This window comes from Taudactylus pleione, unplaced genomic scaffold (genome assembly GCF_031769625.1).
Source record: "Taudactylus pleione unplaced genomic scaffold, aTauple2 ptg000276l, whole genome shotgun sequence".
NCBI lineage: Eukaryota > Metazoa > Chordata > Amphibia > Anura > Myobatrachidae > Taudactylus > Taudactylus pleione.
In genome coordinates this window covers 15,117,444-15,142,889 of record NW_028284678.1, presented here as the reverse complement: position 1 = coordinate 15,142,889, position 25,446 = coordinate 15,117,444, and the positions used below count along the sequence as shown (strand labels likewise).

Sequence of the window (25,446 nt, the reverse complement as noted above, 5' to 3'; positions counted from 1 at the left end):
TTTTAACTCCTGAAGGAAGTTGGGTTTCAAACAGCCGTGGCAGGTGCATTTTTGCAGAATTTTAAAAAAATGCGTTTTGGGACTTAAAAATATGCTAGTACCCATTTTCATGTACCCCAAATTTGATGGGACCATTTTTAAAAATGAAAAAACAAAAGCTAAATGCTCTTCTGCATCACTTCTTCAAAGTCGGGAAAAAAACACCTGCCGCAGGTATTTAAAAACCCGACTTTCTTTTGCAGCCAAAAACGGGGGTACCCATAGTGATCCCCTATGTCTGGACATCTTTAGGGGGGTCTAAGGATTATTTCCCGAAAATTCCCGTTTTTTAACGCAGATCCAAGTATCGCCAGGTCCCGTTTTTGCCTACTTTCAAATTGAATACGGGGATACACGGGCACGCGCGTGATACTTTAACGCCTGGAAAACACGCGAAGTCGGTGTTAAGTCCGGGCCGCGATAAGTTAAAGCGGCTCGGTTCAAATTGAATACGGGCCTTAATGTGCAATGTGCCGTGTATTTGTGCCGCTGCTCTGTCACTTAGTTTAACCAGCCAGCTCGCTACAGCCTTTGGCCAATATTAGTGAAAAGTTGAAAACAATATTGTGAGCTGTGAGGTGGTCAAAATGGACTGTAAATGACAGGAAATTAATGCTATTGAGGTTAATAATACTCTAGTAACAAACAAGGCCCAAATTATGTTATTTCAGCTTTTTTGTCAATTATTGAAAAAAATTTACTAAACCAAAACCAGCCACAACATTTTGGCAAAACCAAAACTGGATGATGAATAAGAACCCAAACCAGCATTTCTAGTTTTAGGTGGATTTACCTTTTAGTTTAGTACTTTTTAGAAAATCTCCAGACAGGGCCCTGGTCAAACTCCTGACCCCAGCACTGTGAGGCAGCCATGTTATTTATAGTTGATCAGAGATGGACAATTTGTGCCTTGTTTGTCATTACAGGTGACCGAAACATATATTTCGCTGTTACTGCTGGCGTCGTTATTGTAATTGGATTGCTGCTGATTCTATTTTCACTTGACAGAGCTGGATGTATCTGCAGCAAAAAGATTTTTGCCCCAAAGGTTTTGGTCAGTGATTTTTGTTATTATTACTTTCTTCTAGCTTGCAACAAAATAATATCTAGCATTAAAAAATATAACATAAAAAACAGGATAACACTGCCCATGCATTTAACATTGCCTCTATTTCTAAGGCGTTACGCCTCTTGCGTTAGGTCACAATTAATTCCTTGTTGGGTGTAATCACTGCTGTAAACGTGTCCCACCAAGATCAGCAGCAGAGGGCGCTGCAGTGCAGTGAGCGGGTCCTAGGTTAGCGACTTGTCCATGAACGTGAGAACTCCCAGGGGGTCAATCCAATTAGGTGCGAATTGCGAGTAGCGAGTTTGTTTCCTGAAACTCGCAGACTTCGCATTGAAGCGCGCTCCCAAGAATTCTCCAATCCAATTAAAAATGCCTGTTCGCACTACTTGCGGTGGAGGGGTGCGATTTGACTGCCAAATTAGATTTGAGAAAAATGCATGAAAATGTGGGGGGACCATCCTGAACCCTCCAAAATCGATAATTTTGTTAGCAGGACCGTATAGAAGGCTGTTTGTGGGCATAAGGAAGGTACATTGGGGCCTATTCATCATTACTAAAAATACGATGGAGGGAATTAGGTTTAGAACTCACATGGGGCGCTACCTAATTATTACTAATTAATCATCATTCCTCCTCCCCATAACTATCTATTCCGAAAAGCTGTCATTTTTGCGATGACAGCTTTTCGGGAAATAGATACTTTTCCCTGCCTAGTCCTACCTTACCGCATCTGTAATCAGTGCTGCGCATGCCCCTCTTCTAATCACAGACGCGGCGATGCGCAGCATTGATCTCAGCTGCCGTAAGAATATGAAATATATTTTTATTTCTAACTATTACCCATGTTTCCCCCCGGCGCTCCATCCTGCTGCAGACTGAAGCATCTCCCCTCTGCACTTGTCAGTGCTCCTTCAATTAACTGTTTACAGTAAGTAAACAGTTAAGTATTAAGCTTACTTACAAGTGCCACCAGGGAACAGAGGGGAGATGCTTCAGTCTGCAGCAGGATGGAGCGCTGGGGGGGGGGGCGACACACAAGTTGAGCCGGAAGAGGTCGCGTAAGGTCCTACTGGAGGCAGCGACTGAGGTAAGATCTCTGTTTACTGCTGAGGAGCGGGCGGCCACTGCCGGAAGAGGAGAGGGAGGGGAAGCACACAGACTAGGGGGGAACATCTGCTATACAAGCTGCCGTGCCGTCTAAACGGCAGCTTGTTAGCACTTTCGGGGGGCTGTACGCCGTCTGCAGACGGCGTAAATTAACAGCATCAATTACCGAAAATCTAAGTTTGATGAATACAGTAATTTCCACATTACAGAGTGTGGAAATTAACGGAGACTGACTTAACCAAGAGATATTTGTCATATCTCCTGCGTTAAGTCTTTTAATGAATACAACACATACATAAGTATGTAAAAAAATACATGAAAAATTATACTTTAGGGTTAATGAATAGACCCCTGTAGGTTTTGAAGTGGTGTCAAATGGCTGATTTGTGTGTGTGTGGGGGGGTTTAATGCAAGTAAAAATAATAAAAAAAAACTAACTTTTTTAATTATGGGGTCTATGTACTAAGCAGTGTTAGGAGACAGAGTGAAAAGTGATAAGAAAGTGATAAGGTGCCAGCCAATCAGCTCCCAACTGTCATTTTTTAAACACAGCCTGTGAGATGGCAGTTGGGAGCTGATTGGCTGGCACCTTATCACTTTCTTATCACTTTTCACTCTGTCTCCTAACACTGCTTAGTAAATAGACCCCTTAATCTCAAACGAAGGCAAAAAAAAAAAGTAGGATAAAGGCTGATTTTGGGGTACATTGAGGGCACCTTGAAAAATTGAAGGAAAAAAAAAAGATATAAAATTATTTTAATTAAATTTGGGGTGCCTAAACTAACGAAAAAAGTAGATTTTGGGGTAATTTGATGACAATTTTTCTTTACCCCCCCAAAATTACATGTAATTATTGGACTAATTAAGCTGATTGGAAACTCCCAATTGCCTTATTAGTCATTAGGGGGGAGGGGGTCCAAGGGGTTCAGAACAGTGTCCTGACATTCCATGTCAGGGAGGGGCGAATTTAGTCTGACTGGTTCAATGCGCGTTGCTAATTGGATTGCAAAATGAATTCGCTATGCGAATTCGAAGTGAAAATAGCAACTCGCACCCAATTGGCTTGACTCCCAAGAGTATAGCTCTCTGTCAAAGCTGGCTAACTGAAATCCTAATTCCCATAGCTTGTTCCTTTAATGTTTACTTTGTAACTTGTGTATAATTAGATGGGGTGGGATGGGTCTATTTAGTAGTGAGAGCTCCACTGCAGCAATTTCTTTTTTATTGCTTCCTTAAGCTTCTGTAACCCTGGCTCACCTACAAGGTGCTGCTCTTGGTGCTGCTCCTCGTTGAAGAAAGTACTAGTGCCTCCACCCAAGCCTCCATCGATTGTCACCAGACCCCAGGGGTTGGCTTAGGACAGTGGTTCTCAAACTCTGTCCTGGAATACATGCACTGTTTGAGGTCCTGAGGACCGAGTTTGAGAACCTGTGGTTTAGGAGAACCCCTGTGATTAGTGGTAATGAGGTCTCAATCACAAAGTAAATCCTTATACATAGGTACCACAGAGACTATATGACAACAAAATAACAAATATCTTGATTTATTGTTCAGGAACAGAATGAATTCCTTTTACCTCGAAGGAACAAACTACAAGCTGCACAGTATAGACTTTAAACTATAGAGTCACTAAAACACGCTTAACACATTCACTTACAAGTGTAGGTTTTCTTGAATTAATATATCACATTTAATCTACACCACATGAATGTTCTCCAGTCTCCCTTAGTAACACATCAAAACCCTGACTCTAGAGGTGAAATCCCTATAATAACAATGGCAGACTATTATTCCACCATCTGCTGAAAGATTAAGTAGATTTCCTTTTTACAGGGACTACCTACTGTTGCCCCGGTGTGTATATGTATGATTAGATGTTCTATTCTCTACCCAGTTGTACTCCTAATTTGCTGGATGTCCCTACTGCAAGAAGCACAATATCATAGGTGATGACTATGCAATACTGGTACCAGACATTTTCTTAATACACTTTAAATATGCGCATATTATCACGTCCATATAGGTCTGAGTTTATGGCCAGCTAACGGTGGTGCACATTAAGAGATAATCCTGTCACAAATAAACAAAGAATGTGTATCAGATTTTGCACCAAGGCAACCCTGATGGTTTCCCCTAGGAAGAAGTATCCTTCCGTCCAAAATAATGCCCCATTCACACCAAAATCCTGGGTCTGACCCAGGATTTGGAACACGGTTAAAGAAAGAACAAAAAAAATAAATTGGGAGCTGTAAGTTGGTTCTCTTCCCTCACACAGTGGGCGTGATGTAGCAAAGCTTTCTTTGCGTCAGACCTACGAAAATACAATTTTCGGAGGTTTGCCCGCTTATCGCATATGCACCAAGCGGTGAACAATGCCATCTTTAGATTTTGTAACCTGATCCCTCCCAGCACCATCCGTGGCGCGTGTCATTCTGTACATGCACAGGAGGACGCCGGAGGACTTCTGGGACATAAACCTGGCAGTTCCTCTATTGCAAAGGACATCTCTTAAAAGGACGTCTACCTCACTGCTTCACAGCCGATTCATTTTGCGCTGCGGTTGCTAACTCACATATCTTGGTTACTGCTGTGGGTGTCACCAGCACTGGAGCCTGCCCCCTTACTCAGGCCATTGCCTCAGCAGCTGCTCCCCCTCCCCAGATGTAGGGGAGCTTGGACTCTGCCTGTCTAGTCAGTTACCTAAAAACCCATTTACACTCTCCTTGCCTCAAAGCTATCTATAGTTCCTCTTGGTTGCCATGAAAACCTTCAAATCACTCCACAGCTAACAGCATGATGGACACTCCTAGATGAACCCCCTTACTGCAACCTAAATCTGGCGCGTGGAGCTTCCAGGAAACTCTAGTAAGCTGGCGGCTGCTTTTAGTTCTGTGTAGTGGGGGCCTCTCAGCCCCTCTGAGAGAGGAGGGGGACTGTGTGCACTCCCTGTGCGGGCCCCTCCTCTCTCACCGGTAGCCGGCAGCCAACTGATGCGGCTGGCCAGCCACCGGAACATTAGTAGACTCCGGGCACTAGAGTGTGCCCAGAGTCTACTGCCTATGCGCAGAACACCGGAAAAATGGCCGTGGCGGCCATTTTCTGGTGTTCTGAGCAGCGCTGACACCCGACGCAGGAACACGGACAGGTCAGTTTAAAATAATATTGGTGCAGGGTGTGCGTTGCGGGCCCCCCTGGACCCGGGGGCCCATGTTCCCCGCACACACTGCACCCATTATAGATACGCCACTGCTCTGAGCCACAACTTTTTGTAATAAATATTTAAAAAATAATATTTTTATAAAACTCTGATCGGTATGAATGACCGCCTGCGGTTCAAATCCCGTCGCTGCAACACCGACAGGAGTGAAAATTCCGATCGGTAAGTATTCTAAGTAAACCTAACCCTCTCCCCCCCTAACCATAACCCACCCTTAGGGGTGCCTAACCTCCCCCCCAAGTGTCTAACCCTAACCCCCCATTCCCTGCAACATAAACTTAAGTCTCCCGGGGGGGTGCCTAACCCTAACCTTCCCCCAGGGGTGCTAAACCCTAACCCCCCCTTCCCCTAGCCTAACCCTAAGTCCCACCCGGGAGCCCCTAACCTAACCCTCCCCCTGCGGCTATCCGCGCCCGCCACCCGGCTTACCTTCGTTCGGTATACCGGGCATCGGGCTCCAGGCTTAGGTATAATGACAGGTGTCGGGATTTTGATGCCTGTCATTAGTACCCTGCAGGGATTTGACAGTCGGCAAGCCGGCGGTCCGCATTTCAACCGTCAGCTTCCTGACTGCATCCCCTACAAACATCCTATTTTACAAAGGATATAGGAAACTGCCGCTCTAATAGGGGTTTTCACTTCAAAAGAAAAGCCAGGTATAGCTGAGATGAATAAAAATTAATTTAAATACAATGTTGCCTATGCAGCTGAGCAAAATTCAGCAGCACCGGAGATAATGGTCCGGAGTGGCATGGGTTAACTTACCGCTTTACCTAATCCAGACTTTGCAGCCGTGAGCAATCTTGATAGCAGTAACTTTAATTTGTAGTTAATTTTATAATAAAAAAGGAAAACAATGACTGCTGTCCGCTGCCAAGACAAAAAGGTACTTAAATATTAGAGGTTAAAAATAAGCACAGGATATGTAGCTATTTTTTGAGTTTGTATTTTAAAAACATGAGAAGTACAAAGGACATTTGAGAAACAAACATATAATGAAGCGCAAGATAACTGCAGGAAGAACACAATAGGTGGAGTTGAGCAGGATGAGAATGGGTTATAATAACAATGATGATGGTGTTGTAAATTGTAGGCTCCATGACAACAGGGTGGGTAAGTCTAGCAGACAGTGACACACAGTAGTATGTGTTAGTAAATATATGTTGCTGTGCGTCTAATAATAATACATATTTTCTGTATCGTCAGCAATCCCTTCCAAACTGGAATACAATATATACCAAGAAAAATGAATTAATGCCACTGGTGTCTCTTATATCTATGGAAACAAAAAGGAGCAATGAAGATGAAGAAAGCTACATGGAAACACTCCGGGACATCAATTCCTATATTGCCAATAACGCAGATAACAGAGCCGTGGGCCAACAACAGCCCAGATGTCAAGATATTGACGGTCCCGGTGAAGGAGGAATCTCCACAGATCACTCAGCAGTGCTGGATAAGACGACTTTAGGACTCTCTGGAGTCATTTTATCAGAAGATCCAAGTGATCAAAACTTGGTCGCATCAGCTGAAGACAATATTCTCAGGAAACATCCGAAAGTCATTGCAGTGTCAGGTAGATGTACGAAGGTCCCACCAGAAAATACAATAATGGGAATTAGCAACAGAGAGGCGATGGCTTCCAAAACAGCAAATAACATCAGTGAGTCTTTAAACCTCCCATTCAATGGACGTAACATTTTTAAGATTGATTTAAATACTGTATCTTTAGCAGACCCGGAGGATCTCTGCAAAAAGGTGTCTGTATTAGGGGGATGGGAGGTTTCGGTAAGCCCACACGCAGATGGAGACCCATTAGACACACAGCAATTCAGACTGCTCACTAGTGTCTTTGGAGGAGATGAACCCATAATGATCAATCCAGAGTATAACAACAATAAAAAAGACATGCCAAATAAGGATGGTACAGATGGACACCTTCCCTCTGATTACATAAGGAGATAAATGGGTAGATACAGAGATTATGGAACCAAAGTGATTTTAGCAAGTTCGCTGATAAGTTTTAAAAGCAGCAATCAGTTACCAGGCTGGTTTTGCCTTATAACTGATATTGCTGCATCACTTTGCAGTTGAATATACACCACCTCCCTGTACTTGGCCTAGGTAAGGACAACACTTACCTTGCCCATCCACCATCAGCACATGCAAGCATCATCCAAATGTACATACTACATGCTTTTCTGGGCACGCGCAGAGCTATTTACGCAAATTATGCTACGCAAACTAGAGTAAGAGCTCACTTTTTTATTTTTTATATTGCTACAGTAATTGTACTATTTATAGCTACTGTATTTATAATAGTAAGGTTTATTTTACCACTAAGAAAATAATGGAATAATGTTTTTAATGTAAATCAACATAGAACACTTTTAACCTAACGTCAATAGATAATGACCCCAAAGGGCCAATAATTGCGCGGCGTATGGCCACCTTAAGATCAAGGGCCCCCTCTCTGACTGTTGTGTTTTAATTTAAACAGATTTTTAGTAGATTCACTTGCGTCTGGAGTTGCACTGGCAATTTAAGGAGCCCTCCATCTTCAAGACAGATTCCCGCGAGGGGGCTTGGCCTTTGTCATGTCCCCAGATGTCACACATTGGTGACAGGAAAGGTCAAGAAGCTGGGTCTGGTACGCAAGTGGACTGCCCATAAGCCAAGTGGATCACCAGAAGGAAAACCAAGACTAGCCAGATCAGAACCATACTGAAAGAATCAGAGCCAAACCGGCAGACAGGAAAAGCATTAGCAAAACCAAATATAGGGGCTAATCCAGCAGTACAGGCAAGTTCACTGCTGAACGCAGATTCCCGTTAATGCATGTGCAGGACCCATTCTGCGAGTGTGCAGAATGGGGCCTGCTATAAAGCACTCTAGCCCTTGAATGCCTCTGCCTGATTGACAGTCAGAGGCATTTAAGGGGCGTTGCGGGGGGAGGCGCCATTCCTGGAAACAGGGTCGTATCCGCCCCATTTTCCGGGAGTGGCAAGCCCAGGATCTGGGTTGATCAACGCAGTATCCTGGGCCTGCAAGCCGGCCAGACAGCTTACTCAGCTATTTGGCCATCCGGCACCGTCCACCGATGGTGATCCCAGCACTGCGACCTCCGTCACAGTGCTGGGATCGCAAATGCAGCAGGTGGTGTCATACATTTGAATTATTGCAAGGACGCAATTGCAAAGCTGCCTGTGTGCAGCTTTGCAATTGCGTTTCTTGCTGAATCAGGGATGATCAGATGCACATGAATCAACAGAAAGCAGCATACAGATACCCAAAGTACTGCAGCAAAGGGAGGCCGGAACACAGGTTGTGATCTGTAATCAGAGCTGCTAGGCAGAGCAATTTCTAAACTGACACCTTTCGTTACATCCGCTTCAAGCTGCCACCAAAGCCACGCACCTGATCCTGTAGTGTATGCCCTGTCAGAAAATAGGGCGTGTTACTATATAGTAATTGTACTGTTACCCTATATGTGTAATTGTTTAAATAAAATATAATATAGTTTGTATTATTATTAAGGGAAATTGTTTGAATTAAAATAGCATTGATGATTAAATGTGATTTTAACCAGTATTCGGATAGAAGATCAACAATGTAAAAGGTCAACAATGGGTTGACACCAGATGGTCAATATGCAACAGGTCCAAAGTAGGAGGTTGACAGGTTCAAATGGTCAACACACCTATGGACAATATATTTTTTTTTATGGTTTTTCAACGTTTTTAGGGTTAGGCACTTGGAGGAGGTTTAGGTTGCTGGAGGGGACGGTTAGGGACTAGGCGGAGGGTTAGAATTAGGCTAGGGTTAGGCACTTTGGGGAGATTTAGTTTGCTGGAGGGGACGGTTAGGGACTAAGCGGAGGGTTAGAATTAGACTAGGATTAGGCACTTTGGGGAGATTTAGTCTGCTGGAGGGGACTGTCAAGGACTAGGCGAATTAGACTGGGGTTAGGCGCTTGGAGGAGGTTTAGGCTGCCGGAGGGGACGGTTAGGGACTAGGCGGAGGGTTAGAATTAGACTAGGGTTAGGCACAGGCACCAAGGGGAGGGTTAGGTTTAAATAATAAAAAAAAATATGTTGACTATCTTTTGTACCGTCGATCTTTTGTCCCTGTCGACCTATTGCATGTGGACAATTTATCGTCCAGCCATTCCCTGTCGACATTTTCGATCTTCTGTACCACACCCATTTTAACCACAGGGTAATAGTCGTGTAGAGTAGATGAGTTACGATCATAGTTTTTATGCTTAACTGTATCAAATAGGGAATCAGTTAGGTCATTAAGTTTGTGTGTATATACAGTATATCTGATTTACATCAATTATATGACTGCTAGGAGGAATGGTTTACTTTAAACAAGTCCTCCTGCGTAGGCCATAAAGTAATGAATGGACACTGATAGGTATAGGTGGATGGGGGAGAGTATAAAATTAGATCAGTGTCAAAGTTTAGAATACCTATGGCAACTATAAGCTGGTTTTGTCTATTGTCCAGTGTAGGCCAAGCCAGGGGCCATGGCAACAGCAGATCTAACCCACCTAAGGAATGGTTGTCCTCATTTACAAATGAAAAGTAGCCAAACAAAAATTTCGGATGAAATAAAATTCCCAAATTTTATTATACTCTCCCTGATTTGGGGCAGAACAGTCCAACTTATTTTGGAATTTGAACACACTATGGGAATATAAATATTAGGCAGTTGACTATTGTTAGGAAGAAGAGCAGGAGGAACAGAAGATACAGAGAAAGCATGAGTCTCAGAACCCAAAGGTGGTATATATGTATCATCCCTCACAATCATTAACTATTTTAAATATATACTTGGAAGTTTGTGTATTAATGGTTTAAGTCTGTAGAAACATCTGCTTGTGCTTTTGTTATGTAATTAGATAAGGAAGCGTAAAATAGAATTAGAAAATGTATCGCTTTGTGCATTTTATAATCGGAGGATTTGTTTTACCTGTGAATAAAAATTACTAAATAGAGTTTTCACGTCTCTGAAGTTACTTTGGAATCATTATGTGTATGAAAACTGCATATAATGTATCAGGCTGAAAGGTCGGACAGATATTAATTATATTCAACATAGTTAATGAGCCAGGGTAATAATAGATCTGTGTGTGTAGTATATTTATTATTACATAAATATATTTCTTGTACTACAGATATAAAAGTTACCCCTAAACACATGAGCAAATTACACACATACTGAATGTTTAAATGTGTTTTCTAGAAAGCACATAATTATATGATTGGACAAGTATTAATAATTTCATCCTACGTTATCAGCCAACCAGTTTGTAAGCCTCGAACCAATGTGACACCACACTACCAGCGCTAATACATAATACTTAGAGCAAAATGATGGGTTAATCCAAAGTCCTCAAAATCTCATGAACAGTGGATGATCAGATGACTCTCAAACACAGCATGGTCCGTAGGAATAAATTGCACATGTCCCCATGTAAAAAAAGAGGATGGGCATATAGTGAAGTACAGTTTTAATATATCGAAAACCAATACATATAACACATAAACAACACACAGAAAAATCCAATCTTGTTAATGTGCCACGACTATTGATAGCACATGATGGTAAGCAGAAAAATCTTTAAATATGAGATCCCCAACCGGCCAAAAAGCAAACAATTACCAGCTGGATTAGGGAAACTTGCAACAATCAGGTCTTTATGCACCAGTGGATAAGCCGCGATCCAGCATCTGTCCGGAACATGTACTGGATTCTTGCCGGCGTTCATCACACGTTCTCTGCACTCTCGTCAGTTTGGGGCTCTCAGAAGAAATGACCAACGCGTTTCAACCCCTCGCCTGGGGTCTTTTTCAAGGTCAGCAATCAGAATGATCCCAGAAAAAAATGAGTCCATTAAATACGTGGTGTGTCCTATCAGTGCGGACCGCACTGATAGGACACACTGCTCTTTGCTCCAATTAGAAAAAATTCCCATTTGAGCTTAAAATAATTCCGACTTGTTTTTATATCAAAGATTTGTTTCCCAATTTCTTGGTTAAGGTTCTCTAAGCACTCTGTTATTTTCCTCCCATAGAGTTTCTAAGGTGGCAATAGGAATTGAAGAATCATTGTTTGCATAGCTGTTTTTTAGCGAAAAATCGTTTACGACAGAGTCCTTATAAATCGGTTCAGGTCGACATAAAGATCGAATATATTGGGTTCGCAGGTTAGGGAAAATTTGAGGCCTTTACTAAGTAGGGACAATTGGGAATTGTCTAGCTCTTTAGAGGAGATATTGAAAACATTCTTAGGGGGGGATTCAATTGTTTTTGTTCGCAGATGATGGTGCCGGGCACCCGACAGAGCAATTCAATAGCACGTACAGCCATGGGAGCACACATTTCTTCTTGCAGCTCCCCGGGCAAAAATGTGCGAGAAGTTGGCACTTTGGGCACCCAAACAGGGGTTTGGGCACCCAAAGCAGGACTTTAGACAGGCTTAGTCATTTTACATGACTAAACCCTGTCTATTTGTGCGTGATATGCATGGGTGCCCAAAAACAATTGAATATTGTACCCCGATCTACCATCTCTTTAGAGTGCGATACAACAATTAAATATTGCACCCCGATCTCCCGTCTCTTTAGACAGGAGATAGGGTGCGATAAAACAATTGAATTGCACCCTTAGTGTCTAATTGATCTTTCTTAAAGCTGCATACACACGATTTTTTTGATCGATTATCGTTAAACAATATTGTTTAATGATAATCGTTTGAATAAGTCGCTCACTTTCTGGAGTCAAACGATGAACGATTATCTGTCAGATTTTTTAAAGTGTAATGAACGATTTTTTTGAACTACAAACGATTTTTGCATACTAACTTAATGAAAATCGTTGAGCTGACAAGTCTGACTGAACTACAAACTACAAACGTGAACGCGCATGAACGATAATCGTTTAACGATAATCATTCAAAAAATCGTGTGTATGCAGCTTAAGACTATTTAAAGATTTCTATGTTTTTCCTTATTCTTATTTCCCCCTCGCCTACCTCTGGGCTTGAGCCTCTTCGTCCCTTTGGGGTACCTCCGTGAAACCCCATTTGTTGGTTGAAATTCTCTCTGTTCATTTTTGGACGTGTCCCTAAAAAATCTCTCTCTACCACCTTACTCTTTTCCCCTTCCCTATAATTTGTTCTCTCATATCTGCTATCTTGATAGTGTATGGTGTCCCTATTTCTTCGATTATAATGCTGTGGGGATCTGGTATGTAATTCCTCCTTGGGATTGGACAGAGTCATATCTATTGGGATGGGAATAGTCGTTGATAGAATCTGGTTTCCCATCTTTCCTAACTATTGGTTTTCTGTCTATATTTTTTCTCCATTTCTGGAAACTTTTATTCCATTTTCATAGTTAGAAACTCTGTTTAAATCTAAAGGATCATACTGAGTTATTTTCATAGTCATTCAGATCCCTCCTGAATTTCTTTTGTTTAGCCTCCAGAATACCCCTTTCAAACTTGATTACTCTGTCATTAATCAGTCTATCCCCATCTTCAAAACCAGTTTTTGTCTTATATTTACTGACGCTGCAGTTATGAGCTGTTTTTCTAGTTATGTGGATAGAAATGCAAGAAGGCAATCTTACTTAACCCATTGGGAAGAACCCACGATTGTGGTATCTGCATCTGACAAACAGACATGATAAAGGATTTCTATAGGTTGGAAGATCTGCTGAAAGCCGAATCGAGAAACTGGCTAGACAGCATCAAACTACAGAAATACATTGACAAAAAAAATGATCCCCAGAGGCTTACGCCTGTTTAAACCCTCAATCTTTCAGGATAACGATATATATCAGAAAGAATAGGATCAAATATTGGATAATTGCTCCCTAACATTGATGGGCCTTATTGTCAGATACAGATCAGACAAAGTACAAATAATTGAGAAAGAAACTGAGAACCTCAAGAAATCAATGGATGAATATAAGACACAAACTTGATAAATATCAAGTGTATAAATGATCCCGTAAACATGGTATTATAGTTAATGTTTATTCACCTTGTAGCATCTCTCAAGTCACCTAGAGATATGTATGTCACACATATGAGATCTTGTTAGACTTTTTATTTCTATTGTTATATCTGTTATGTGATCATAAGGATATATTCTGATCTTGCAATACCTCCAGGGGTTGTCACTTTGGAGAAAATATCAGCATGGAAAAGAATATCTTCTTTACAGAAACCAGATTGGATCATAATGCGGGTTCTCTACATTGGGACTTGTTACTGTTTTCGTAGTCATATCAATGTAACTAGAGTGTTTAAAGTGGATACAATTGTTTGAATGCGTAGTTTCGCTATAGCTTCAATTCCACTGGCTGAATGAGTCACGTGACCGGACTAGTCATGTGGTCGGGACAACTTCTGCACATATTACTGGTAGGGAAGGGATCACATGAGAAGACCAGTCACGTGATCGAGATACCAATGACGAAAGAAATTTAACTCAAACTTAATGTAGATATATAAGCTGGGTTTTTACGATTATTCATTAGAAAACATATGTATGTACAGTTGGGAATACGTAGGATTGCCTGAATAAGAGTTTAAATATTTTGATGGAGGTTTTTTTTTCTCTTTCTTTTCTACTAGGCACTAATAAACTACATGTGTTTTTAATTCTAATTTAATGAGTGGTTATTTAAGACATACTGCTGACCCAAACACCTATACATTTACTGAGGAAGCAGGGGGACCATACCCCAGCGAAACGCGTTGAGAAGCTTACATCTTGAACTCCCAAGATTAACTAGATGCTTCCTGGACTTATTTACCAGCCCCTCTGGGCATGATTGCGGCATGAATAGACTTATTGGTGGACATCATCTCACAACCTAACTATTGCATGGTGGATGTTAAAAAGGAAACTTTGAGAACTCATTTCCACGGACTGGTAATCTATATGCTTCTCAATTTAATCCTTTGGACAAACAGAGGGGTCCTAACTCCAGTATAAGTCATTTGGAAGTTATATTTTATTCATTTATTTATATCCTTGCATAGTATGTGATTTTATCTGTGTGTTTTGTGTAAGCATACATGCTAAAATCTCTTCATTGTGCACTATTACAATATGATAGTGGAATAAATTTAGATATTTCTTTATATTTTAAAAAACCGTCCATCATATTTATGTGGGTATAGCGCTGGTATCTATTCTATTTATCGTATGAGTAAAAAATAATGCTGCTGAACGAGGGTGGAATCCATACATAACACTGGGGAACAGTCAATCTGTTGCCAGGGATTTAAGAGTCGATTTCGATTAATTTTGTGCTCCTGATCATGAATATGACATGCTTATTTTTCAATTGGCTCCAGTTTTTGAGATATGCATATGTCTTTAATATTTATGAAAAATTAATCAATGTTAAAAATAGTTAAGATATTTTTTTTTTATTCTGATTAAATTTGATTCGTAAAATGTAATAAAAAGGACACAGGATAATTACATTCATAAGGGTTAGGAAGCTATGAGAACCGTTTTTTTGTAGGATTTTCTTGTTTAGTCTTGTTGTGGGCAGTCCCTCTGCAGACTCCAACAGTATAGTAATATCTGGCTGAAGACAGTGCTTTTCTTGAAGTCTGGATGCTAAAAGCTCAGCTCCTTTCTTCGATAAATTCAAGTCACAAATTAAATCGTTTAGTTCCTTTTGAGAAAATTTGTTTGGAGTAGAGGAACTTTCTTCAAACTCACTTTCATCTAAGTTGTCACTTACACTGGATGAAATTAACATTTCCACATAATCACATTCAACTTTGCACAAAGAACTGAATGATGGTACAGGTAAATCTTCGCTATGTGGTTGTATTGCGGAATTCATATTTGGGTATTTCCATTTGCGTTTCTTAAATCGATTCATACCCTTCACATTTACAGCACAAAAATAGCAGTCACTCAACTGATATTTTGTCTCACACCACATCATAGGTATACCGAAATTAAGTCCTTTTTCGATCACCTCTAGTCCAATTGCGATGCAGGTTTTACAAACTTTGTGAGGCACCCAAATCTTGTCTTGCTGGCTTATGTGACGTACAAAATAAACCTGATACGCTTGTTTTACGAATACAGTTATAGTGTTGCAAAAGAAACAATATATTTGCTACAAATATAACAAAAAACATCAGGGGTGTTAGTACACCGTCTCCGAGAAGAACTAATTTTTACGGTGAAAATGTATGGTTTCACACATGCAGTGCTAACTCCCAGCAAAAGCCGAGGACGTACTGAACCAAACAAGCCCAAACAACGGGAAATTAGTTGTGGAGGGACAGAGAAAGGGCCGAACAGGAGCTGTGCTAACTGTGGCACTCAGTCCTCTCCATTACTCCTCTCTGTATGCTGGGAGGAGGCGTGGCTGTGGTCTGAGGATATCCCAGCAGGCTCAGCAGTGCTCTGCCACGCCTCTTCCCAGGGTTATTGGAGATTTGAATGTGTCTCAAACGTGACTACAAGCTACGTGATCACAAATAAAACAAATTCTTCTTATTGTTGAAAGAGGGTAGTTAAAAAACCAAAACTAAGTCGATTCTGTTAAGTAAAGCAGGCCTAGACTAGTATGGTACTTCAAATGGAGAAAATAATTGAATTTTATAATTTTTCATTAATTTGAAAACTGGAGCCAATTCAGCTATAGCGAAATCTAATGCAAAAATAAGACCTGCGAGTATTCTCAAACCAATCTTAAATCCTTGGCAAGGAAAAAATGAGAGTGATGGTAAAACTTACCTTTGTTAACTCTCTTTCTTCGAAGTCCATAGGGAGACCTTGGCGTATAGGTGGTGGTTGAGGACTGGGCACCACACAGTTAAAGCTTTCAGCTCCCAGTATGCCTGGTGCAACCCCCTAAACCCCACCCGCGAGGCGCCTCAGTTCGTGACAAGCCAAACGCCAGAGGTGGAGTAGAGAGAAGGAAGACTGGTACACACAAGAATCACTCTCTCACGTTGAAGGATACGGGAAACCGGTGACCAGAAACATAGCCCATATGAAGCCTGGTGCGTCAGGGCGGGGGCCCTGTGGACCCTATGGACTTCGAAAAAAGTTACAAAAGGTAAGTTTTACCATAACTCATTTTCTCCTTCAGGGTCCATAGGGCTCCACAGGGAGACCTTGGGGATGTTCCAAAGCAGTCATTCAATGGTGGGGACGCTCCTGCGCTGAGAGAAGCCGGCGCCCAAATTAATTATCCTGAGAGGCAAATGTATCAAAGGCATAGAACCTCAGGAAGGTATGGACAGAGGACCACGTGGCCGCCTTACAAAGCTGTTCAGCTGAGGCTCCATGGCAAGCTGTCCACGAAGGAGCCACAGAGTGAGAAGAATGAGCAGTAACAGTAACGGAAGGCCTGCCTGTGTGTAAGCCTGTGAGATAGACATTGGCTAGATGGCTTGAAATGACTGTTTGTTGGCTGGCCATCCCTTCTTGTGAAATCCATAGAGCACAAATAAGGAATCTGATCTCCGAACGGAACTGGTACAGTCCACTTATATCCCGAGGGCACGGACCACATCCAAGGATGCCTCACCTGCCGATAGGTCTGGTGATTGAAAAGCAGAGACTACAATTTCCTCATTAATGTGGAAACTAGTAACAACTTTTGGAAGGAGACCAGGGCGAGTCCAAAGCACAGCCCTGTCCTGATGGAATATCAGAAATGGAGAGCGACAGAAGAGCACCCCTAAATCTGACACCCTTCTAGCGGACGACATAACCAGAAGAAAAAGACTCTTCGCTGTGAGCCACTTAAGGTCCACAGATTCCAGAGGTTCGAACAGAGGACCCTGGATGGCACGAAGAACTTCTGACAAATCCCATGGAGCCACTGGAGGGACAAACGGGAGGTTGGATACGGAGGACACCCTGGAGGAAGGTGTGGACATCCGGTAGTGGAGCAAGTTTACGCTGGAACCAAATGGATAGGAGTAGAGACATGCACCTTCAGTGAGGCCAGGCGGCGTTCAAGGTCCAATCCAGCTTGAACGAAGGCCAGGACTCTGGAAATCCTAAACACTTGAGGGTCGTAGCTTCTGATACGACACCATTGGAAATACGTATGCCACACTCTGTGGTAGATTCGAGCAGAGACTGGCTTATGCGCTCTGAGCATAGTTTTGACCACAGAGCTAGAAAAATCTTTGGCCCTCAGGAGGGATGTCTCAAGAGCCACGCCATCAAAGACAGACGACCCAGGTCCAGGTAAAGGCAAGGACCTTGAGACAACCGGTCCAGTCGTTGAGGCAACAGGAACGGAGTGTCGATGGAGAGACTCCGAAGATCTGAGTACCAATGATGTCTGAGCCAAACTGTAGTCACCAGCAGGACAGTGTCTCCATCTTCTTTGAACTTCCGAAGAACTTGAGGAAGAAGGGGGACTGGAGGGAATAGGTACGCATACTGGTGCGTCTACAAAGGTTGCCTCGGCATCTCATGTTCTGGACCCATACAGCGGCAGTTTGTGATTGTGTCGGGAGGCCATGAGGTCCACCTCTGGAAGGCCCCATCTGCTCACTAGGAGTTGAAAAACCTCTAGGTGAAGAGACCATTCCCCGGTATGCACGTCGTGACGGCTGAGGAAGTCTGCTTCCCAATTGAGAACTCCAGGAATGAACACCGCAGAGATGGCCGGGAGGTGACCCTCGGCCCATGTCAGAATGTGTGACACTTCTGTTATTGCTGACCGACTTCGAGTGCCTCCTTGATGATTGATGTAAGCCACTGTTGCGACATTGTCGGCCTGTGCATGTACAGGTTTTCCCTGAAGTATGTCTTAAGCCAATAGGAGGGCCCGGTAAACAGCTGGAAGTTCCATTATGTTGATTGGCTGGGTTGATTCGACTAATGTCCTACAGCCCTGGAAGGAGTGTTGACCGGTCAACTGCGCCCCAGCCCCCTGGCGTCCATTGTTAGGAATACCCAGTCCGGGATCCAAAAGGGGCATATAGGGACAGTTGCACCTCCGGAGAGAGCACCATCGTCTGAGCTTTGATCTGATGGGGTAACCTATTCCACCTAGAGAGGATCAGCCTTTGCAAAAGCATGGAGTGGAACTGAGCATACTCCACCTTGACGAAAGGTGGACACCATGGATCCCAGAACCTGCATTCCTGAGCGGATCGACACTCGGCGACTGTGGAGGAATCAGCGCACTCATAGTGGACGCGTGGAGATCTTATGTCAGAAAGATTCTCTGACCCTGAGAATCCAGCAGGGCTCCCAGATGAATCATTCTTTGTGAAGGATTCGGGGAGGACTTTCAGCTGATTAACCATCCGTGCTTGTGCAGGAAAGCAATGGTTAGCTGCAGAAGTCGGTGAAGTAACTCTGGGGATCCTGCTAGGAGCAGGATGACGTCCAGGTATGGAAACAGTTGGACACCCTGACCACACAGGTGGGCCGCCATGATAGCCATAATTTTGGTAAACAGCCATGGAGCTGTGGATAGTCCAAAGGGCAGAGACTGAAATTGGAAGTGTTGCTGTAGTATAGCAAACAGGAGATATCGCTGATGGGAGGGCGCTATAAGTACATGTAGGTACGCATCCTGAGATACCATAAAGTCCCCAGGCTCCATAGCTAGGATGATTGAGCGAAGTGTTTCCATCCTGAACCTGGGTACCCTGAGGAATGTGTTAGGGGATTTGAGGTTGAAGATAGGCCGATGAGACCCATTCGACTTCTGAACCAGAAAGAGTAGAATAGTAACCGGTCCCCTGCTGTGATAGCGGGACTGGCACAATTACCCCTGCTTGCAGCAAGGACTGTATGGCTTTCTGGATTTGTAGGGCCTTGCTTGGGTCCGAAGGAGGGCTCTCTAGAAAAACTGGTGGGGTGGCCGTTGAAGAAATGAGAGGGCGTACCGGTGAGAGACCACTTCTCTTATCCAAGCTTCCGTGGTGGTTTGATACCAGCCCTGGGCAAATTGAAGAAGTCGGCCTCCCACTCTGGGATCCCCGTCCCGTCAGGCTGAAGGCTTGTCCTCGGATTTTGAAGCAGGGTGTCTGGTGGTCCAGGCCTGCTTGGTCTTGGCGGCCCTAGCGGAAGCTGACTGCCTAGGAAAGGACTGACTTTAGGCTTTCCTTGAGGACGAAAAGGACCTAAAAGATGTAGTCCGAGGCTTTGCAGTAGTAGTTGCTGAAGGCAGAAATGCAGTTTTTCATGCCACCAATGTGGTTACAATCTTGTTAAGATCTGGGCCAAACAAGATCTCCCCATTGTAGGGTAACACTTCTAGGCCTTTCTTGGAATCCGCAGCTGCCTTTCATGAGCGTAGCCACAGGGTACGGCAGGCAGACACTGCCGTGGCCGAGACTGTGGAGGTTAGTAGACTGGCATCCAATGTCGCTTCTCCAATATAGGAAGCTGCATCTCGTATGTGAGCAACGAGAGACATCTGATCCCTAGAAGCATCAGAGGGAAGAGCTTTGAAAAAGCTGCTACATATATACAGCGAAACGAGTCAGTTGCCTTTGCCTCTATCCAACAAGTGACCTTGTGACTTCTACTGGACACCATAACAAGCCTGGACCAGCTTTCCGGTAATTAAAAGAATTGGAACTCCTTTTGGAAATATCTGTGTATACCCATTTGGATTTGAACACCCTATTCACACCACGGACATCTGAGGGCTCTGAGTGCAGCATATGGAACTTTATGCCAATAGGACCATCCCTCTACTGGCATCCACTGGACAAATAAGTTTCTCTCAAACGGAGATTGATATTATCTTGCATCTATCATCCAGAAGCATATATAGGAACGGGCACTGTTCAAATTGAATAGTCAATTGGAAGAGGCTTATTGCTCATGTTATTAGTGATACATTTATCTTTTAATATTTTATTAAAGTGTCTTTTTTTCATGTCCATCTATGTATACTCATTGATATTATATACATCATAGCGCTGCTACTTCTTTTATTTGTATCTGAGGGAAGAGTGTCTTTAAGGGCATCAGCCCAGCTTTAGCCACCCATGCAATAGCCATGGTTGGACAAGCAACAGCCCCTGAAAGAGAGTATATCAATTTAAGGCAAGATTCAACCTTTCTATCCGTAGGGTCCTTCAAAGAGGATACTGTAGGGAATGGCAACGTAGCGCTTTTTATCAAATGCGTAACGTGAATCCACCGCAGGAGGGAGTCTCCCATCTTGAACAATGAGCCGCAGGAAATGGATAACAGGTCATCAGATGTTTTAAGGGCTTAAACCTCTTACCAGGCGTCTGCCCGGCTGCAGTCGTGTGTTTATCCAATAGAGGGAACTCTGCTGACGCCACTTTGTCATTTCAACAGTGGGTGCTTTGATTTAGGGGCTGGCTCATCATCTTCTATGAGTAAAATGGATCTGACAGCTCGCACCAAGGCAGGATTTCATTTTAGACTGACTATCGTCCTCCCCCTGAGAAGAGTAAAGTGTTAGAGAGATCAGCATCTTCTGCCTCCTCAGATGACCTTTTAGAATCTGACAGCTGCGTGGACTGTGAAGATAACACCTTGAAACATAATTTGAAAGGCTGTAGAGGTTGCCACCAGACTCTGTACCGAGCTAGAGTACATCTACCCATGGAGGGGGCACAGGAGGTACCTGTATTGCCTGAACCTGTTGTGGCAACCCCAGAGGGGGAATTACAGTCGGTACCGCTAGGCGGGCCGCAATAGTAGCCAGCACCTGAGAAAAGGAAGCACAGAGGGGCTCTTGTGCAGCAGCTGGGGGGTCTGATGGGCCTGGTGGAGTACTGTATGATACTTAACACACAACCCATCTTGTATCAAATCCTCTTAAGCCTGCAACACATCATCATTTGTATGATAGCAGTATGGGAGCAGATGCTTGCTTGCTACTCTTGCCTTTGCTAGACACAGCTGTAGAGTAGTATAGCACACAATATGGCACTGTGTATAATGCAACCACTGGGTATGTAGGATACAAGTAGGAAAGCAATATACTGATCCTGTCTTATGCTTGGGCAAGCTGCAGGAGCACACAGCACAAATATGGCACAGTGCAGTAACCAACTCTATGTGACAACCCTCACAAATACATTTGTTTTAGAGATGTGAGGCACAGGAAAACCCCTGAATACACCCTTATGTTAGGGAAAAGTAGAAAAGAAAAGGGAAAGCTATATACTGACGGTATAGAGAAATAAACAGACAGGCAGGAAGTCACAAACCCCAGCTGAAGCTGGTGTTGTGGCGCCCGGAGGGGTGACGGAGCGGCAGCGCAGACGTCCTGTGGACAGTCTGCTGCTGCTCGCTCAACAGGAAACAAAAAAATAAATAAATCATAAAATAAAAGCATTTGGGGCTGCCTAAGCAGCCCACTGCATAATGGTGACCAGACTCCGGCCGGGCAATGACAAAACTGATGTGCCTCTGACTCGGGGTATAGGGGGTTGGACCAGTGCATCCTGGGAGCTGAAAGCTTTAACTGTGTGGTGCCCGGTCCTCAACCACCACCTACACCCCAAGGTCTCCCTGTGGAGCCCTATGGAAAAAAATATGAGATATGGTAAGAACTTACCTTTGTTATCTCGATTTCTACGAAGTCCATAGGGTTCCACAGGATACCTTGGGGTATAGGTGATGACGTCAGGCATCGGACACCATAGAGTTAAGTTTTCAGCCTCTCAGGATGCACTAGGGTCCCCCCCTCCTATACCCCACCCCCGAGCCAAGGCATCTCAGTTACGTACCAAGCCATAGGCCGGAGGAGGAGAAGGAAGAGAGAGAAAAAAAAGATCTGGACACACACAAGAATCACATTCTCACCAGAGGGAGACGGAAAAACCGGTGACCAGAGCAAAGCCCATCTGCAGCACAGGTGCGACAGGGCGGGAGTCCTGTCGAACCCTATGGACTTCATAGAAATAGAGATAACAAAGGTAAGTTCTTACCATATCTCATATTTTCTACATCAGGGTCCATAGGGTATCCACAGGATACCTTGGGGATGTCCCAAAGCAGTATCCTTTAAGGGTGGGGACACTCCTGTGCTGAAAGGAGAATCCGCCGCCCGAAGGAAGCATCCTGAGAGGCAATGGTGTCAAACGCGTAATACCTCACAAAAGGTATGGACCGAGGACCATGTGGCAGCCTTGCAGATCTGGACTGCAGAGGCACCACGTCGAGCTGCCCACGAAGGACCCACATTCCTAGTGGAATAAGCCCTCACAGAGGAAGGAACCAGAAGGCCTTCATGAAGATAAGCTTCTGAAATGGCCATACGAATCCAGCCTGCCAAAGTCTGCTTTGAAGCAGGCCAACCCTTTTTACAGAAGCCATAGAGGACAAACAAGGCGTCCGACTTCCTAAACGAAAAAGTGCGGTCAACATAAATCCTTAAGGCCCGCACAACGTCCAAAGTGGCCTCACCCACTGAAAGATCAGGGGAGTTAAAAGCCAGCACAATGATTTCCTCGTTGATGTGAAAACTGGAAACAACTTTAGGAAGGAAACCAGGACGAGTGCGCAGCACCGCCCTATTCCTATGAAAAATCAGAAAAGAGAGAGCCCCTAAGTCAGAAACACGTCTGGCCGAAGCAATGGCCAGAAGGAAAATTGTTTTAGCTGTCAGCCATTTGAGGTCCACTGAGCCCAGTGGTTCAAACGGCGGTCCCTGGAGAGCCCTCAGGACCACAGCTAAATCCCAAGGTGCCACCGGTGGAACAAAAGGTTGCTGAATTCTGAGAACACCTTGCATAAAGGTGCGCACATCAGGGATTGCAGCAATCCTAAGATGGAACCAGACGGACAGGGCAGACACCTGCACCTTCAGAGACGCAAGGCGAAGCCCATGGTCCAGTCCCGCCTGTAGGAAAGCTAACACTCTAGCCAGACGGAACTCCCGAGGGGCATAACCTCTCGGTCGACACCACTGGAAGAACGTATGCCACACACGATGGTATATCCTTGCAGAAGACGGTTTCTGAGCCCTTAGCATAGTTTGCACTACAGAGCTGGAAAACCCCCTGGACCTTAACATGGCCGTCTCAACAGCCACGCCGTCAAAGACAGCGGAGTCAGGTCCGGGTGAAGACAAGGACCCTGTGACAGGAGGTCCGGACGTAACGGCAACCGCAGAGGAATGTCCACAGACAGTCCCTGGAGGTCTGAGAACCAGTGCCTCCGGGGCCACGCGGGAGCTATCAACAGGAGCGTCCCTCCTTCCTGTTTGAATTACCGGATTACCCGTGGAATAAGGGAAAACGGAGGAAACAGATAAGCAAACTGGAACATCCACAGGACGGACAGAGCATCCACCAGAGCCGCCTTTTCGTCTCTTGTGCGAGACCCGTACACCGGCAACTTGTTGTTGTGCCGTGACGCCATGAGGTCGATCTCTGGAAGACCCCACCTGTCCACCAGAAGTTGGAAGACGTCCTGGTGCAGAGACCATTCCCCCGGATGAACGTCCTGGCGACTGAGAAAGTCCGCCTCCCAGTTAGGACTCCCGGGATGAATACTGCTGATATGGCAGGAGATTGTGCTCCGCCCAAACCAGGATTCGGGACACCTCTACGAGAGCCGCCCGACTTCGGGTTCCTCCTTGCCGATTTATGTAGGCCACGGTGGTGGCGTTGTCCGACTGGACCTGCACGGGGTGACCTTGGAGAACCCGATGTGCCTGCTGGAGAGCATTGAAAACCGCGCGGAGCTCCAAGATGTTTATTGGAAGCTCTGCTTCCGCCAGAGTCCACCTGCCCTGGAACAAGTGTGGACCCGTGACTGCTCCCCAGCCCCGAAGACTGGCTTCCGTTGTCAACAGGACCCAATTCGCCACACAGAATGGACGACCCTTGCTGAGATGGGTCGTCTGCAACCACCAGGCTAGGGACAGGCGAACCTCCGGAGTGAGCACTATCGTCTGGGATTTTAGACTCTGAGGCAGTCCATTCCATTTGGACAGGATCAAGTGCTGCAGAGGTCTGGAGTGAAACTGGGCATATTCCACCATGTCGAATACCGACACCATGAGCCCAGTAACCTCATCGCCGAGTGCAGACACACACGGCGATTCTGCAGACAACTGCGCACCCTCAACTGCAAGGCCGAGATCTTTTCCCCCGTCACAAAGATCCTTTGCTGTCCGGAGTCCAATAAGGCTCCGAGGTGCAGAATCCTCTGAGACGGGATCAGGGTGGACTTCTGCCAGTTTATTAACCAGCCGTGCCGTTGCAGGACCGCAATGGTCAGGTCCAAGTGACGTAGAAGGAGCTCTGGAGATCCTGCCACCAACAGAAGGTCATCCAAGTACGGTAACACGCGGACTCCCTGCAGCCGCAGGGAAGCCGCCATGACCGCCATCACCTTGGTGAATACACGTGCTGCTGTCGCCAGCCTGGTAACGCCCGGAACTGGAAGTGATCGTTGCGGATTGCAAACCTGAGGAACTGTTGATGGCGTAAAAGAATAGGGACATGCAGGTAAGCGTCCTGTATGTCCAACGACACCATGTAATCCCCAGGTTCCAGCGCCAGAATGATGGACCGTAGGGTCTCCATCCGAAACCTCAGCAACCGCAAAGACTTGATGAGTGCTTTGAGGTTGAGGATCGGACGATACGACCCATTGGGTTTCTGCACCAAAAATAGATTGGAATAGAAACCCTGGCCCCTCTGGGAGAAAGGAACAGGCACTATAACTCCAGCCTGGAGCATAGTGTGCAAAACCTTCCGTAGTTCCATGGCTTTGTTCCGGTCTGATGGAAGGAGAGGGCGTACCCGTGAGAAACCACCTCGTGAACCCAAGTGTCTGTCGTGGTAACCAACCAACACTGGGCGAACCGCAGCAGGCGGCCTCCCACTTTGGGATCCCCCAAAGGGAGGCCCGGCCCGTCAGGCCGCAGGCTTGTCTCTGGCTTAGGGGCCGGACGTCTGGTACTCCAGGCCTGTTTCCGGGGCTTGGCCGATTTTTTTGGGCCAGCCTGTCTGGGAAAAGACTGTCATAGGCC

The 25,446-nt window shown here is 44.8% G+C and overlaps 1 protein-coding gene across 2 annotated transcripts in view; it reads left to right on the top strand.

Annotated features, from left to right (window-relative positions):
- Window positions 1–10,434, top strand: part of LOC148513622 (uncharacterized) — a 55,865-nt gene extending 45,431 nt beyond the window's left edge. For both annotated transcript variants that reach the window (XM_088481674.1, XM_088481673.1), the window contains 2 exons: window positions 966–1,093; window positions 6,639–10,434. In XM_088481674.1, the coding sequence (XP_088337800.1) occupies window positions 966–1,093; window positions 6,639–7,397 (887 nt within the window). In that variant the 3' untranslated portion in view covers window positions 7,398–10,434. The remainder of the gene's footprint in view (window positions 1–965; window positions 1,094–6,638) is intronic.
- The last annotated feature ends 15,012 nt before the right edge of the window (window positions 10,435–25,446 follow it).